Raw genomic sequence first — 16,987 nt, forward strand, 5'->3', positions numbered from 1 at the left:
TTGTACTGATCCAAAGATATTAAATGTCTAATGTGAAATCATTGGATTCAGGCCTGTATTTACTTTTTGTGAAACTCTTCCCTAAGCTAAGACTAAGCTGTACAGGATCATTTTATATTTATTTAAAAACAGTCTAGTACCTTATTTTTTGTGTGTGAGACACATTTGTTTCTTCATGATATATCTAAATAAAAATCACACTTACCCAATTTCTTGGCAAGCTTGGCTTCTTTCTTGGCATCCACCATCACAAAGCCTATATCTTTATGTTCCAGGACCTGGGCCACAAGCTGAAGGGAAAGACAAGTAGGAGAGTAAGTAAGCCAAGGGCAGCAAGACTGTAGAAAATACCATGGGACACTATTTTGATATGTTGACAAGAAGATTTCTCTCCGTACTTCCTGTTACTCTGTGACCAATTGAAGAAGCAATGTAGAGATTCTATGTTTATACCCTTAGGAGAAGGATGATTCAGCAGAATTCTGAGAACCAAGGAGAGAAAAATGTGAGGACCAGATCTCAGATTTGGAAGACCATATCCATTGTTGCATACCCTTCTCTGCCCTCAGGGTAGATAAAATTTGAATTGGGAGAGAGCAGGATCAGAAAGGAAACAAAGAGAACTTGGTACCAACAGATTTCTACTAAGGGGCCTGGAGCCCATCCCCAGACAGTGGGGTTTGGCGGGGTCACGAGAGATGCCAGATAGGCTGAGGGACCTTAGAATAAAGGAGACCTGTGTCCCCAGTACCCAAGATAGTCTTCAAATCCCTCTACCCCATGGACTTGAGGAGTAGGAATGTCCATTGAGAGTGTCTGGTAAAACGACCTGAGATGACCTCTGAAGTTTTCTGGCTTCCAGCTGAGAGGAAAAACTAGCAGAGTGCTTGGGTGGATTCATAGCCTCAAAGGTGAAGAGGATGCAGCGGTGTCAGGTGTACCGATGGGTAGACTGGGTGGACACCAGCTACCCTGGGTGGACACCAGCCTACCTGCTGACACCAAGCACAAGCCTGGCCTCATGTTAAGCTCCCTGAAACTTAGATATGGGGAAGTAGTGCTCAGTCGCTCAGTAGTATCTGACTCTTTGCAACTCTGTGGACTGACTATAGCCTACCAGGCTCCTCTGTCCATAGGATTCTACAGGCAAGAATACTGGAGTGGGTTGTCATTTCCTCCTCCAGAGATAAGGAATTAGAGAGACCCTCAATTGACTGAGATCTAATTCCTGCCATCTGGCTGAATGGAGGCTTAAAATAGGATAGAGTGAGGAAGCTCCCAGAAAGATCATGAAATATTAATATTACATTTCTTTATTTAAAATTTTAAAAGAGATAATTGCAGATTAACATGTAGTTGTAAGAAATAGTACAGAGAGATCACTCTTACATTTTACCCAGTTTGCCCCCAAAGTAACATCTTGCAAAACTGTAATACAATATCAAAACTGGATATTGGTATTTATATAGTAACAATACAGAAGATTTCCAGAACAATGAGGATCCTTCATGTTGTCTTTTTATAGTCACATCCACATGCTTCCATCGTCGTCCCCTTCCTAACCTTGGCAACCGCTGATGGCATCACCAAGTCAATGGACATGAGTTTGAGCAAACTCTGGGAGATAGTGCAGGATGGGGAAGCCCGGTGTGCAATAGTCCACAAAGAGTCGGACATGACTTAGTGACTGAACTGAACGTGTTCCCATTTTCTGTAATCTTTTCATTTCAAGAATGTTATATAAGTTGAATCATATCATATGCAACCTTTGAGGTTGGTTTTTTTTTTTTTGCTCATATTTCTCTGGAGATTCATCCAGATTCTTGGGTGAATTAATAGATCATTCTTTTGTATAACTGAGCAGTATTTCCATATTATGGCGGTACCACAGTTTCTTCAATTATTCATCCACTGGAGAACATCTGGACTGTTTCAAGTTTTGGGCTATTATGAGTAAAGCTGCTGGAAACATTCATATACAGGTTTTTGTGTGAAGGTTAGTCTTAATGTCTTTAGGAAAAAATACTCAGGAGTGCAATTGCTGGGTTGTATCAAAATTGCATGTTTAATTTTTAAAGAAACTGCTGTTTGAGTGGCTATACCACTTTACATTCGGGCTGCTGCTAAGTTGCTTCAGTCGTGCCCGGCTCTGTGCAACCCCATAGACAGCAGCCCACCAGGCTCCGCCATCCCTGGGATTCTCCAGGCAAGAACACTGGAGTGGGTTGTCATTTCCTTCTCCAATGCATGAAAGTGGAAAGTGAAAATTGAAAGTGAAGTCACTCAGTCGTGTCCGACTCTTCGGGACCCCATGGACTGTAGCCTACCAGGCTCCTCCATCCATGGGATTTTCCAGGCAAGAGTACTGGCGTGGGTTGCCATTGCCTTCTCCCAAGAGCAATGTAGGGATGAGGAACCAAGTTCTTCTGCATCTTTGCCAACATTTGGTGTTGTTGCTTTTTTATTTTAGATGTGTAGTGATATCCCATTTTGGTTTTAATGCATTTCCCTAATGGCTAATGATGATGAATACTTTTTCATGTGCTTGCCATCAGTATGCTCTCTTCTATGAAATACCTATTCATGTCTTTTGTCTATTTTCCAAATAGATTATTTTTGATACCTGAGTTTTGAGAGCTCTTTAAATAATCCCCCGGAGTAGGAAATGGCAACCCACTTCAGTATCCTTGCCTGGAAAATTCCATGGATGAAGGAGCCTGGCAGGCTGTAGTCCATGAGGTCGCAAAGAGTCGGACACGACTGAGTGACTTCACTCACTTTTGTTGGATGTGTGGTGTACAAATAATTTCTTCCACCCTGAAGCTTGTCTTTTCATCCTCCTAATAGGGTCTTTCTCACAATAAAAGTTCTTGATTTTAATCAAGTTGTATTTATCAGTTTTCCCATTTATGGATTGCACTTTTGGTGTTAAGTCTAAGAACTGTTTGCCTAATCCTGTATCCTGAAATTTTTTTCTAATTTTTTCCTAAAAGTTTTATTATTTCCTTTTGTTGTTTCCTGTGGCTTGAGGGATCTTACTTCCATAGCCAGGGATTGAACCTGGACCATGGCAATGAAAGCACTGAGCCCTAACCACTAGACTGCCAGGGATCTCGCTAGAAGTTTTGGAATTTTAATTTTACATGTAAGCCCATGATCTGTTTTGAGGGTTTTGTGTGTGTGTGTGTGTGTGTGTGTGTATTTTTAACCAATGGTGTCCAGCTGTTCCAGCACCATTTGTTGAAAGGTCTATCTCCTGCTGTAACTTCTCTATTTGCCTGTTCATTCTTCCCTTCTTGACCTCCTATACTCTCTGTTCTCTTTCTTCCTCTCTAGCTCCTAATCACTCCTTTCATCTAAGGCCAAGGATATTGGGCAGAAGCACAGATAGCTGCTCTGTGGAGGTCCCTCTGGTGACTGGAGGTGGAGGGGCAGGTAACAAATGATGCCTCCACCCCACGGACAGTTTTCTCTTCTTTCTTGAATTTTGGCTGAGACTAGGGAAGGCTTAGGAAGAAAGATATCATCAGTGTTTATATTATGACTCATCTTGAGTGTCCCTGTATGCTTAAAGAGGCCTGTCTTTCTGCAAAGTCACTTGGCTTTAATCTATTGCATTCAGTTTATTAGAAAAGATCATTTTGAGTTTTCTGATGTTCAGTGCAAGCTACTTTGTCCTGTTTAGTGCTATCCATACATTAACTGAAATGCTCCCTTTCTATAATTAAAAATTACTGATGATGAGACCTGATGGCTTTGTAATATTAGACAATTTCCATATTCCTAAAGTGTGAGCCTCCAACAGTGGTTCTTAAACCTGGAGCACTGGGTGAAATGGGGCTTCCTGGCCTTCACTCCAGAAAGTAGAGAACGGAGCTGGGGTGGAGCTCAGGAAAAAATATTTTCATAAACCACACCACCACACCCCATGATTCTGACGCAGCAGATCCTGTACCACATTCTGGAAAACACTGCTATAAATGGTTGTCAGTTCATCCAAAAGTGATGTGGCGTGGTGTTTTCCAACTGTGACCCACGGGCCATGCTCAGCCTTGTTGATTGCTTCATCTTAAGTGTAGGAGAGAAATATTATTAACAGTAAGAGTTTTCAAGATTAACTCTTGAAAATTACAGAGAATATAATTCCGACCTCTCCTAGGCATACACCACCACATTTTATTGGTTTTTAAGTAGATGCTAAGTGTGCCTCGCCTAGGCTTGTAAAGCATGACATTCTCATTACCTTATTGATATTGATATATGACAACTGAAAATATGAGTGGAAGGTGCTATCGCAGACAAACTCAGTTCTGTTTTTTTATGGTTTTCGGTTTAAGCCACAGCCAGTTACTGTTCTAGGCACAGATGGAGAGACAGACGCCGGCAGTCACAGATGGGTCAGGAACTCGTGCTAGCTAAGACCTGTCCACCTTCTCCTTGGCACGCTTTGCACAATCTGTGAGGTGTCCTGTCACTCTCGCCTCCTACCCTGATTAGGCCCAAAGCCTGCCCACTTGAGCTCTGTCATCACCTCCATCAGCCCTAGCAAGCACCCTTCTTGGGCCTGAGCCAGGGGTGGCCAAGGGTGGCAGCCACCCAAGAGACAGCCATGAGACTGGGCTGGGGGAGAGAGGGTGCAGTGAAAGACTGGGGCCTTCTGGGCCGACTCCTGACATGACCATTCTCCCCAGGATCAAGAGCCCTTGCTGAGCTGATGGGGCAGGCCAGACATTGTCCGCCTCTCCCACTTAGCTTAATCTCCACCATTGCTCTGCTCTTATATCTCCAGCTCATATTTTCCATTCTCCATTCTTCCGTAGCCCAGTCTCACTGAACTCTGTCAGCTTGCTGCCAGCCTGGCCTTGGCTGCAAAGCCCAGTTCCAGACTCATCTTTGACTCCAGTCTCCTTTCTGTGAATTCCAGTAGCCCGTTATAGGGACACAGCACTCTGGCACTTATTTTGCAGTCGTTCGAGTTCTATATTGTGCATCTTTTCTCCCTATGAAAAAAACGCTGATTCTGTGCTTCTTTTGTACCTCATGTAGTTCCCTAGAGACACTCAGCATACTTTGGATGAATGGACTGGCCCAAGTACTTCATAAGTTTAAGAGACTTTTGAGCCTAAAGGAGAAGAGTAAATTGTCACCAATTACAGGGATGCTTCCCTCATAGCTCAGCTGGTAAAGAATCTGCCCACAATGTGGGAGACCTGGGTTTGATCCCTGGGTTGGGAAGATCCCCTGGAGACGGGAAAGGCTACCCACTCCAGTATTCTGGCCTGGAGAATTCCATGGACTGTATAGTCCATGGGGTCTGCAAAGAGTTGGACACAACTGAGCAACTTTCACTTTCACTTCACTTCACTTCACAGTGATTAAAAGTTACGAGCACCAGGAAGAGAAAAGATAGAGTCAATGTGTCTCCCAAATTTCCAGAAAACCAGAACGCTGTTTTCAGATTAGACTCCGGTTTTCCCATGTTGACTTCTGGCCCTGTCTGTTTTGTTGATTGGTTGGTTGGTTACTTCCCAAATGGTCTTGCCACCTGTCCATCCTAGAGAATGAAGTTGTCTCTTATCAGTTGGTATGTGTAGCCACTGGGCATGGGTACAGTTCCAGGAACATTGATTTGTTTGACCCTTGCTGATTCTTGAGTACAGAAACAACTTTATATTAAAAAATCATATTAAATAATATGATGTCAGCAGCAAAATTATGGGTATTTATAGTATGTATTTTTAAAATTTTGTATCATATAGGTATTTATTATACTATTGTTACCTCTGTAATGAGGTGATTAAAGTAGATCTTGTCTTTAAATAAATAAATGACCCAGAGATAATATATCTTAGTGGTTAAGAGTATGCAGCTTGGCATCAGAGGCCTGGATTCCTGACTTGGTCCTTGCTATGACTCTGCTGTAAAGTATGCTGCTGCTGCTGCTGCTAAGTCACTTCAGTCGTGGCCGACTCTGTGTGACCCCATAGACGGCAGCCCACCAGGCTCCCCCATCCCTGGGATTCTCTAGGCAAGAACACTGGAGTGGGTTGCCATTGCCTTCTCCAATGTGTGAAAGTGAAAAGTGAAAGTGAAGTTGCTTAGTCGTGTCCGACTGATAGCGATCCCACGGACTGCAGCCTACCAGGCTCCTCCATCCATGGGATTTTCTAGGCAAGAGTACTGGAGTGGCTTGCCATTGCCTTCTCCAGCTGTAAAGTATGGGGAGTACCAATATCTGTTTCATAAGGCTGTTCTGAAGAAGAGTAAATAAGATGATGCATGTAAACGTCTTGACACAGTTTTAGGCATCAGTAAGTGCTTAATAAATGTTATATTTTGTTCTTACTATGATGACAGCTTGAAAGGGTCAGCTGAACCTTGTGCCAATTAAGAAATACCAAAGCCTAATGTATGGTGATGGCAAGAAGACAATAATTATTAATTGAGGACCTACTATGATCAAGATTCCATGCGAAACAAAAGTGCAAAACACATTCCAGAGTCAAGGAGTTTGTGATGTCATTAGGGAGGAAGCTAATGAAAAATTATCTGATAGGAATAATTGTAATATATAGCGGAGCTATATGTAAACTTGCTCTGGATTTTCCAAGCCTCCTGTAAATATGTTATTGTACTTTCATAAGTTTAAAAAATAAAAATTAAAACCAAACAAAATTAGCTGATAGATGTTGAAGAACTAAGATAGAAAATAAGGGCTATGGCGCCAGAGCAAGAGAGTTCATGGGCAGGGAGGTCAGTCATACACAGCTTTGAAAGTGATGCGAAGGAGTATGGATTTAATTTCCACACACTCAGAATGAAATCTCAAATCCCTACCATGACCAAGAAGGCCCTATACAGTTTGGCTCAGCTGCCACTCCAGCCTCATTTGGGGCCACTCTGCCTCTTACTAACACATCATTTTCAGTTCCTCAAAACAGCAAGTTCTTTCCCGGGTCAGGAAGTCTTTGCCCAGGATCACCTCGTTCAGCTGTGCGCCCAAGTCCTAGGGCGAGGCTCGGACTGCAGCTGCCTGTGGGGACGCCTTGATCTATTTACACAAAGTCAACATGCTCCTCTACTGTGCGTGCTCTTTCCTCTCTCTAGAAGAGCCTTCCCTCAACTCCTACTTCTCCTTGAAGTCTACACATTAATGTCAGTAGCTCAAAGGGCATTTCCTGACTCCCTGGTGCTCTTTCTACCCTTGTCCGTGGTGCTTTGCCTTCAGAGTCCTTTCTCAGTTTGCATCAATAAGCACACATTCACTGTATGATCGTTTGTCTGTCAACTATCCGCGTGTGAGCCTGTCAGCTCCATGTCCCTGCCTGTTTTTCTCTATGTGCTATCTCCAGCACCCAGTATAGAACCTGAGAAGAGGAGAGTTCAAAACAAAACAAAACGTTAGTTTATTAAATAAACAAATGGAAGAAAGAAGGGAGGCTAGCGAGACCTTGAGAGGGGAGGTGTGTCTGGATAGACAGAGGAGAGCTGCATGGACAAACATCTGAGGAAGAAAAAAATGGCACAGATGTTTTTGAAGGTTTGGAGGGGCAGATGCACAGGGTGAGTGAAAGGGAAGAGGCTTCTGTCCTCAGGTAGAGGGCTTCTCAGGGGAGTTGGAAGGAGTAGAGTGCTTAAGGCATGTTAGAGAAAGAGTGTGAAGGACTTTGAACATTAGGGCCGGCAGTTCTGGTGGGGAAGATGCTTGAGTAGAACAGTACGGTTAATTTGAGTTTGGGGAGGGTTGATCTGAGGGCATAGACAAGACAGGTAGGAAAGTGGAAGGGAAGGCGACCAGTCGGGAGGCTGCTGCTAGAGTCTCAGTGGGAGATGTCAGGTCTCCAGTGAAGGCAGCAGATGAAGCAACCTGTGAAATGAAGTTAGAAGCTGGGAATCAGTCAGACTGGTAACCATGTTATGGTTTTGGAGAACTGGGGAAGGTGGGGGGAACCAAGGAGTGGAGGAGGCAAGACGATTCCAAGGTCTCCAGCCAGGGAAGAGAGTGGAAGACAAACAGAGATGTCAGGAGGGCACACCGGAAGCACAAACGAGCTTCTCAGCTTGGATTTAGATGCAATGAGTTCATGGCCATGGAAATCCAGGCCGTAGTTGGAGGTGCCAACCTGGAGTGTAGGGGAGAGGTTTCGAAGGACCTCTGCAAGTGAGAGGTGAAGGTATAAGGAAAGTGTATGAGAAAACCACAGGGTCGAGGACTGGCTGCCTTGTTGGGGGTGAGAAAAGGAGGCTGCCTGGAGGCAGAGAGCTGTGTGGGAGAAGCAGGGGGACAAGGGACGCAGTGCCAGGACTCCATGGTCATGAGAAGCTCGAGAACAGGCATGTGGTCAGATCCAGTGCTGCAGAGAGTCCCAGAGATGGGACCTCCATTGAGGTCTTTCCTTTCAGGATGGTAAGTCATGGGTGACCTTTAGAGAGGAGCTGGGCTGGAAGCCAAAGCACTGAGAGCGAGGCCGATGAGTGGGTGGCAGGGTCTCAGTAGAGCAGGTGTAGATCACTTGCTCAAGAAGTTTGCTATGAAAGGAAGGGGAACTAACACAGCAGCCCCCAGGGACATGTTCCCTTTGGCCTCAGAGGACAGGCATGTGAGATGCCCTGTCTGTCTATGTGTGTCCCTCCGAGTCCAGTCCCTCTGTAGGACATCTCAGCCCTGGTCCAAGGACCAACAGGAAGAAAGTTCTGTTTCTCAAGAATTGTCCTCCTGGAGGAGAAAGACTAATTTGCTTCATTGTCAGAAGAAGGTGGGGTAGCAGGGACAAGGGGCTGCTTTCCTACTGCAGAGAGCTGAAGGGGCTCACTTTCTGCATGGTCAAGAATCTGAAAAGAAATCAAGGTCTGCGAAGTATGGGGGGATATGTCACAGATCTTCGCTCCAAGTAAGTGTCCCTCAGGCCAGCCATTAAAAGTAGCTGGGCGGCAACCCTGCTCTCTCCGTGTAAGCCAAGAGCCAAGAGGCTCTTCTCACCCACCATCCCTGATGCCATCTGGCCACATGTCAAGCAACTCCACTACTGTGCGCGTCCTCCCCTGAAACCGGAGAGCTGACGTTTATCTCCAGTAATCTCCTGTCACTTTCCACCACCCTCGGATGAGGCCTGGGCTATGTATAGCTGGGGGCTTGGCACATGATGTGTCCGTGCAGGAGGCAGGTGAGAGAGGGGGACCACTATTTTATGAGATGAACACTGGGGCCTTTTGGGGCTGGACCTGGTGGCTTCTGAAAGAGCCTTGAGGGAAAGGGGGGTGGCGTTGTTGATTGTTTTTATTGGCACTCTTGAACTATCACCTTGGTCAGAGCCAAGGAAAAGACCCAAAGGTCACTGCTGTGTGTTCATTCCACTCTACCACATTGAGAAGCAGTATTTAACAACAATAAAAATAACATCTATCGAGTGTTCACTGTACGCCAGATACTGCTCCAACACCTCACATGAGTGATCTCATTAAATCTTCACAAAACTCACATGAAGTATAAATTCGAGATGAGGAAACAGAGGCACAGAGAGGCTAACCAACTTGCCCAGAGCCGCACAGCACTCAAGCAATCTGGGATTCCAGCCATGATACTCTGACTCCAGGGCCCAAACTTGCATCGGTTACATTCTGCTCCCTTCACGTGGGCCTCGGAGGGACCTGGGCCCCAATCCTGGCTCTGCCGCTTATCAGCTGTGAGACTCTGGGCAGGTCACAACTTCTCTGATCTCAGTTTTCTAATCTGAAAAGATGAGATCTAATTCTTGCAGGAGTACTATGTATTCAAATGATTATGAATGTTTGTTCCCTAGAAATTCGCCGCAGGGCAACTTCATTACACTAAGTTCTTGAACCTGAGCCTGCATCAGTATTACCTGGAGGGAAGCCTTGTAAGAACACAGATTGCTGGGTCCACCCCAGAATTCCCAACTCAGGAGGCCTGGGAGGGGCCCCATGAATTTGCATGTCTGACAGGGTCCAGGAGACACCCATGCTGCTGGTCCCAAGTTCACACACTGAGAACCACTGCTCTGCAAGAGTCTCTGACATACAAGTACAATCTCCCTGTGTAGCATTTATGATGTCCAAAATGACTGATTAAGGGAGGCTATTCCTGAGCCAGGTTTCTGTTTTTCATACTAAAAATATTATTGCAGTGGGATTTTTTTTTTTTTAAATGGATTTGACTGACATAGGGACTAGGCCATGCACTTTTCCAGTTTTTCTCAGCAGAGTTCTGTTCCCAAGAGCCTGTGAAAAAGCAGTCTGGCAGCTCAAATGCCCACACTCTCTGGTAGCCCCCTCCCTTGGACGAGTCCCTGCAAGTACCCTCCCTGCAGCCAGGGAGACACTGTCCCTTTCCTAACTATGCCTCCCATAGGCTGGTGCACCTACTGGGAAAAGGGAGAAATAAAAGCGGCAGGAAGGTGGGAGGCTGCAGTCAACGGAGAGACCTTCTAAATGGAAAACAATGGCAGACAGGCCTCTGTGCCTCATCTCCCCAGTAGTGAGCATTAAAAAGCAGAAGAGAAGCCTGCTGCTGTTTGGCTAAACTTTGCAAAATGTCTGACTAGTGTTTATTTTGATGAACTCTACTAATGACAACAAATACCAGAGACAGCTAACCTGAGAGTTCGTTTTCAATGTGCTTTCACATAGTAAATTCTAGAACAGTTCTTTCCTGAGCACCAGACATGGGCTGTTCACTTTCCACACACCCCTCTTTTCTCTTCAGAGGAACCCTGGGATGAGGGGATAGTGGTCTTTATTCTACAGAGGGAGAGGCTCGGCCTTCGAGAACTCAGTCCGTGGTCTGGACATTGCAAAGACTCAGACCCCCGGGATTTCCATCCTAAGTGGGTGCTTCTTATGTTGCCAGGTCGTAGTGTGGGCTGCTGTTTATGGGCTGTATTCACTTTTTCTTTCGGGTTTGGGAAATGCTCTCAGTTCCTTCATAGGGAAACCAGGTGTGTGTGGCCAGGCTAAGGAAGTCTTGGGGTGCTGAGCCAGGACTGTGTAAGGTAGAGGCGGGTGAAGGAGTATCTGCTGGCCTGTCTTCCTGCCCAGCACACGGCAGATGGTGAGAGAGGCCTGCCTGGCTTGGGGCGCCAGGCAGCAGGCAGACGTTCCTGGAACAGGCTCTCTGGGCACTGAGGAGCGGCTGTGTCCTGCCCAACCCATCACTCTGCAAGACGGTGCACTGGCCATGTTCCTGTGTGTCTGTCCAAAGAGAAATGGCTTATCTGAATCAAACCACATCCAGTCTACAGAAGAGGGACCCTCAGAAGCTTCGTTGTACAGATGCAGACTTTGTGGAGACTGGCTTTTTTGATAAAACCTTTTTTGGGGGCAGTAAATCCTATTTTTATTTTTAAAAATTGAAGTGGAGTTGATTTACAGTGTTGTGTTAGTTTCAGGTATGCAGCAAACTGATTCAGTTATACAGGTATATGATGTGTATATATAACACCCAGACACAGACGCACACACCCACCCACCCATATATATAATACACGTGTGTGCTAAGCCCCTTCAATCATGACTGACTCTTTGCGACCCTATGGACTGTAGCCCACCAGGCTCCTCTGTCCATGGGATTCTCCAGGCAAGCATACTGGAGTGGCTTGCCATGTCTTCCTCCAAGGGATCTTCCTCACCCAGGGATCAAACCCACATCTCATGTTTCCTGCATTGGCAGGTGGGATCTTTACCTGCTGAGCCACTGGGGAAGGCCTGTATAACACACACACACACACACACACACGCACACACACACGCGCACACACACACACACATTCTTTTTCAGATTCTTTGGAATAAATCATCTTAGATTCTAAGGCTGAGCTGATAATTATGCAAAAATACTCCATACCAAGCAGTGAAGTTAAAACTGCAAGAAAACAGGGCAGCTGGTTTTGAAGAAGAATGTTGTGATTCTGAAGCAGATTTCGTTTGTTTGTATTTACCGCTTTACACCAGAGTAGTCTTTATAGGAGGAGAAGGCAATGGCAAGCCACTCCAGTGTTCTTGCCTGGAAAATCCCAGGGAAGGGGGAGCCCGGTGGGCTTCCATCTATGGGGTCACACAGAGTCGGACACGACTGAAGTGACTTAGCAGCAGCAGCAGCAGTCCTTATAGGACTTTCACCGCAGTAACTCTCACGGTCTTGCGTGTCTCCATTTAGAAATGTGTTAACTGTGAGGAGGCCTACTGCAAGAATACAATGCTTAGCTATCCTGTTTGGGCTTGAATATTATTGAGGGCTGTTGGGGGTGGGAAGAGTGAGAGAAGGTTCCAATGGTCTAAAATCTTCTGAATCAACAGTGTATTTGCCATTTTGTAAAATCTCTATCTCCCTGTTAATTCTGTATGGAAGAAAGAATTGAACTGTAATCAACTCAGTCAACACTTTGAGCATTTCTTGTCTTTTTGCATCTCACCTCAGGCTCTAGTTTTATTGCTGAGAAGTGCGCAGCAAACACACATCTCTTAGGAAAAATGCAATTTAAGCGTGAGCCTGAGCATCCATCTTCTGAGAGCGCTGGCTCTCCATGAGGACTTATTCTCAAAGCCAAACCAAAATAAGCCTGACCTCATCTGAGTTTTCAGAGTGCAGCAGGTGCAGGTTTGGAGAATGCCATCTTTGGGCAGTGAACAGTTGGAAGAAATACCTGAATCCTGTGTGTGTTGCTATTCTCTGCCCAGTGTTCCCACATCAACCCATCTGTGGATTCACTTGCCTCCAGAAATTTCATTTTGCCTTCCTCTCTTGAGGTTTAGAAATGCAACCACTGGGACATTTGCCAGTGTTAAATAGGTTTGAAGGCAACGACAGCCTTAGAGAGCCCTGAGGTTTATGCCCATGCCATGTATGTGTTTTGGACTGAGAGTCCCATGGTTTTAAAAAAAATCTGTTTTACCCATATTTCAGCAGGATTAAGCAAGGATGACAAACAGTTCCCTGAGTTTGACAGATTCAGTTTAATTTTTCATCTTCTTACTGAATCTCTTTTTAAAAATTGATTTAATTTTTAAAAGATATCAAAGAGAAATATATTTCCAATATGAGCAATATATCCATAATTCCTTGCCTTTTTCTTTTCTCTCCATCACCCCTCCACCCACCTACCCAGCATTTATTAAATACCAAGTAGTGTTCCTGCCTGGAGAATCCTAGGGATGGGAGAGCCTGGTGGACTTCTGTCTATGGGGTCACACAGAGTCGGACACGAGTGAAGTGACTTAGCAGCAGCAGCAGCAGGTGCCAAGCATTAGTCCCTTTACTCAAACTTCAGTTCAACACATAGTCCAGCTATGAAATTAAACACTGCTCATGGATGGAGGAGCCTGGTAGGCTGCAGTCCGTGGGGTCGCTAAGAGTTGGCCATGACTGAGCAACTTCACTTTCACTTTTCACTTTCATACATTGGAGAAGGAAATGGCAACCCTCTCCAGTGTTCTTGCCTGGAGAATCCCAGGGACAGGGGAGCCTGGTGGGCTTCCGTCTATGGTGTCACACAGAGTCGGACACGACTGAAGTGACTTAGCAGCAGCAGCAGCAGCAGCAAATGTGAGTGAAAATCCTAAATTCAAATTAGAGACGCTTGTCTTTTTATACGTTGGCACTGCTTACAAACAAGGAGCAACCCCTTTATACTATTTCTTGGTGTAGTAAAAGGAACACGATGTTTGGAAACAAATAGATGTGAATTCAAATCTTGCTTCATGCTGTGCCATTTTCTAGCTTTGTGACTTTGGGCAATTTCTACGCAACTCTAGGGAATCATTTCTTTGTACATAGTGTGAGAATATGTTGTAAGAATTTAACAGAAGTATGTAAAGCACCCATATTGGACACGTTTTACAGCAAGTTCATAATAGTAAGAAGTGTGATTTCCCTACTCCTTCTTCCTCTTCTGTTCATTTAACATTCCTTCAGCAAACACTGTTGAGAGGCCACACTGAGTCAGACACTGGTCTAGGTGCTGGGGTACAGCAATGAAGAGAACAAAGTATTTGCCTCTGTGGGTGCTACATGCTATAACCATCTCCAACAAGATGTGCTATATCTGCCAAGTGTTATGGAGAAGAATAAAGTAAGGTTGAAGGGATAAGGGGCTGCTTGGAGTGTGTGATTTATAGAGGTGGTCATGGAGATAAGTTCTTTCATAAGATGACACTGAAGCATAGACCTAAAGGAAGTGAGTTCTTATCAACAAAAGACCAACCCTGAGTTATCAGGAACCATGTCATCTGCACTTTCTAAGTAAGCAGTGCATGAATACTGGACAAATAAATGAAAGAATGAATATTTCTATTGGGGTGTTCACAATGTTTGAGTGCATGCGTGTGTACTTAGTTGTGTCTGACTCTTTGTGACCCCATGGATTGGAGCCTGGGATTTTTCAGACAAGAATACTGGAGTGGGTTGCCATTTCCTCCTCCAGCGATCTTCCCAACCCAGGGATCAAACCCAACTCTCCTGCGTTGTCAGGAGAATTCTTTACCACTGATCCACTGAGGAAGCTCAGAACTTAGTTCCACATTACAGAACACCCATCGATTTGCTCTGAGCAGCTTTCCCATACTTTCCTGTCAAATATGCTAACATCTTAGTGTCCCATATTCATATACCTCCAGGGTGCTCAAATTTGTCATCTCTTTTGGAGAAAAGGGCAATGTGACATGGCAACCAAATAGATGCTTTTCCTCCCTTTCCGAGGGTAAATCCTGGACCTTCTAAGATTCCTTAGAAAGGCATCTTGTGATCTGGCCTTAGAAACCCTTGTAACTCTCCTGGAAACCTCTCAAGGAAGCATCACATGAGCCCAGAGTCTCTCCTTCTAAGGAGGTCCAAGTATTAATCACTGATGGTGTGAGTGAGGGGACCATGGGAGAAGACTGGGAGACCTGGCTGAGTCCCAGAGCAGACCTGAATCCCCGCAGCCCCAGACCAAGTTAATATCTCAGCAATTCTCCAAATCAGAGGAATGCTGACAGGTCCATTGTCATTCAGGAGAGTCAGCAGGCCAAAGGTCAAGCAGGGGTAACATGATTCTGAGCATCTGGAAAATTTCTCCAATCCAACAGACTAGTACGGTGCTTTGAAAACTTTCACTACCTATGAATCACCAAAGGATCCCGTTGAAATGTAACAAGTATTCAGGTGATACCCTTGCTGCTGGTGTGGTCTGCCGACCAAATTTTGAGCATCAGGCCTCAAGTGGTCCACAAACTTGGCTGCACATTAGAATCACCCAGAGAGCTTTTAGAAGCTAGCACCCGTATATCATCCCTTCCCCCATGACCAATTAAATCAGTGTCTAGGGGAATAAGACCCAGAAGCATTATTATGAAAAAGCTAGTGGAGATGACAGGATTTCAGCAGAGCTATATAAATCCTAAAAGATGATGCTGTTAACAAGTTGCACTCAATATGCCAGCAAATTTGGAAAACTCAGCAGTGGCCACAGGACTGAAAAAGGTCAGTTTTAATTCCAATCCCAAAGAAGGGCAATGCCAAAGAATGTTCAGACTACTGGATAATTTCACTCATTTCACATGCTTTAATGCTCAATATCCTTCAAGCTAGGCTTCAACAGTACATGAATGGAGAACTTCCAGATGTACAAGCTGGATTTAGAAAAGGCAGAGAACCAGAGATCAAATTGCCAACAACTGTTGGATCATAGGAAAAGCAAGGGAATTCCAGAAAATCATGTACTTCTGTTTCATAGACTACACTAAAGCCTTTGACTGTGCAGATCACAACAAACTGTGGAAAATTCCTAAAGAGATCAGAATATCAGACCACCTGATCTTCCTCCTGAGAAACCTGTATGCTGTTCAAAAAGCAACAGTTAGAACTGGGCATGGAACAACAGACTGGTTCAAAATTGGGGAAGGAATATGTCAAGGCTGTATATTGTCACCCTGCTTATTTAAATTATATGAAGAGTACATCATGCAAAATGCCAGGCTGGATGAAGCACAAGCTGGAATCAAGATTGCCGGGAGAAATATCAATAACCTCAGATACAAAGATGACACCACCCTAATGGCAAAAAGCAAAGAAGAACTAAAGAGCCTTGTGATGAAGTTTAAAGAGGAAAGTGAAAAAGCTGGGTTAAAACTCAACATTCAAAAAACTAAGATCATGGCATCTGATCCCATCACTTCATAGCAAATAGATGGGGGAAAAAATGAAAACAGTGGAAGACTTTATTTTCTTGGGCTCCAAAATCCTGCAGACAGTGACTGCAGCCATGAAATTAAAAGACGCTTGCTCCTTGGAAGAAAATTTAGGACAACCTAGACAGCGTATAACAAAGCAGAGATATTACTTTGCTGGCAAAAGTCCGTAAGTCAAAGCTATGGTTTTTCCAGTAGTCATATATGGATGTGAAAGTTGAACCATAAAGAAGGCTGAGAGCCAAAGAATTGATGCTTTCAAACTGTGGTGCTGGAGAAGACTCTTGAGAACCCCTTGGACTGCAAGAAGATCAAACCAGTCAGTCCTAAAGAAAATCAACCCTGAATTTTCATTGGAAGGATTGATGCTGAATCTGAAGCTCCAGTACTTTGGCCACCTGATGGGAAGAGCTGACTCACTGGAAGAAATCCTGATGCTGGGAAAGATTGAAGGCAGGAGGAGAAGGGGACGACAGAGGATGAGATGGTTGGATGGCATCATCGACTCAATGGACGTGAGTTTGAGCAAGCTCTGGGAGATAGTGAAGGACAGGGAAGCCTGTCGTGCTGCAGTCCATGGAGTAGTAAAGAGTCAGACATGACTGACTGAGCAATAACAAAATAGGTATTTTTTAAAACTCATTAGGTTGAGTCCTACGTGCAGCCAAGGTTGAGAACTACTACAACTGGCCAAGAACATGGGCTGCATTTCAAGTGACAGGTGAAGGGAATTAACATTTGATAAGCACCAGCTGTATTTCAGGCACTCAGCATTTAGATTAATTTTCTAGTAGTAACCAATATAACA

General features: G+C 44.7%; 1 protein-coding gene across 1 annotated transcript in view; it reads right to left on the reverse strand.

Annotated features, from left to right (window-relative positions):
• The window catches only part of CASQ2 (calsequestrin 2), a 74,052-nt gene that overhangs the window by 47,580 nt on the left and 9,485 nt on the right, over positions 1-16,987 (reverse strand). Inside the window, exon 2 of the mRNA XM_055402310.2 lies at positions 206-290. Within this exon, the coding sequence (XP_055258285.1) occupies positions 206-290 (85 nt within the window). The remainder of the gene's footprint in view (positions 1-205; positions 291-16,987) is intronic.

This window comes from Moschus berezovskii, chromosome 4 (genome assembly GCF_049115385.1).
Source record: "Moschus berezovskii isolate FMDL1 chromosome 4, NW_MosBer_1.0, whole genome shotgun sequence".
Classification (NCBI taxonomy): domain Eukaryota; kingdom Metazoa; phylum Chordata; class Mammalia; order Artiodactyla; family Moschidae; genus Moschus; species Moschus berezovskii.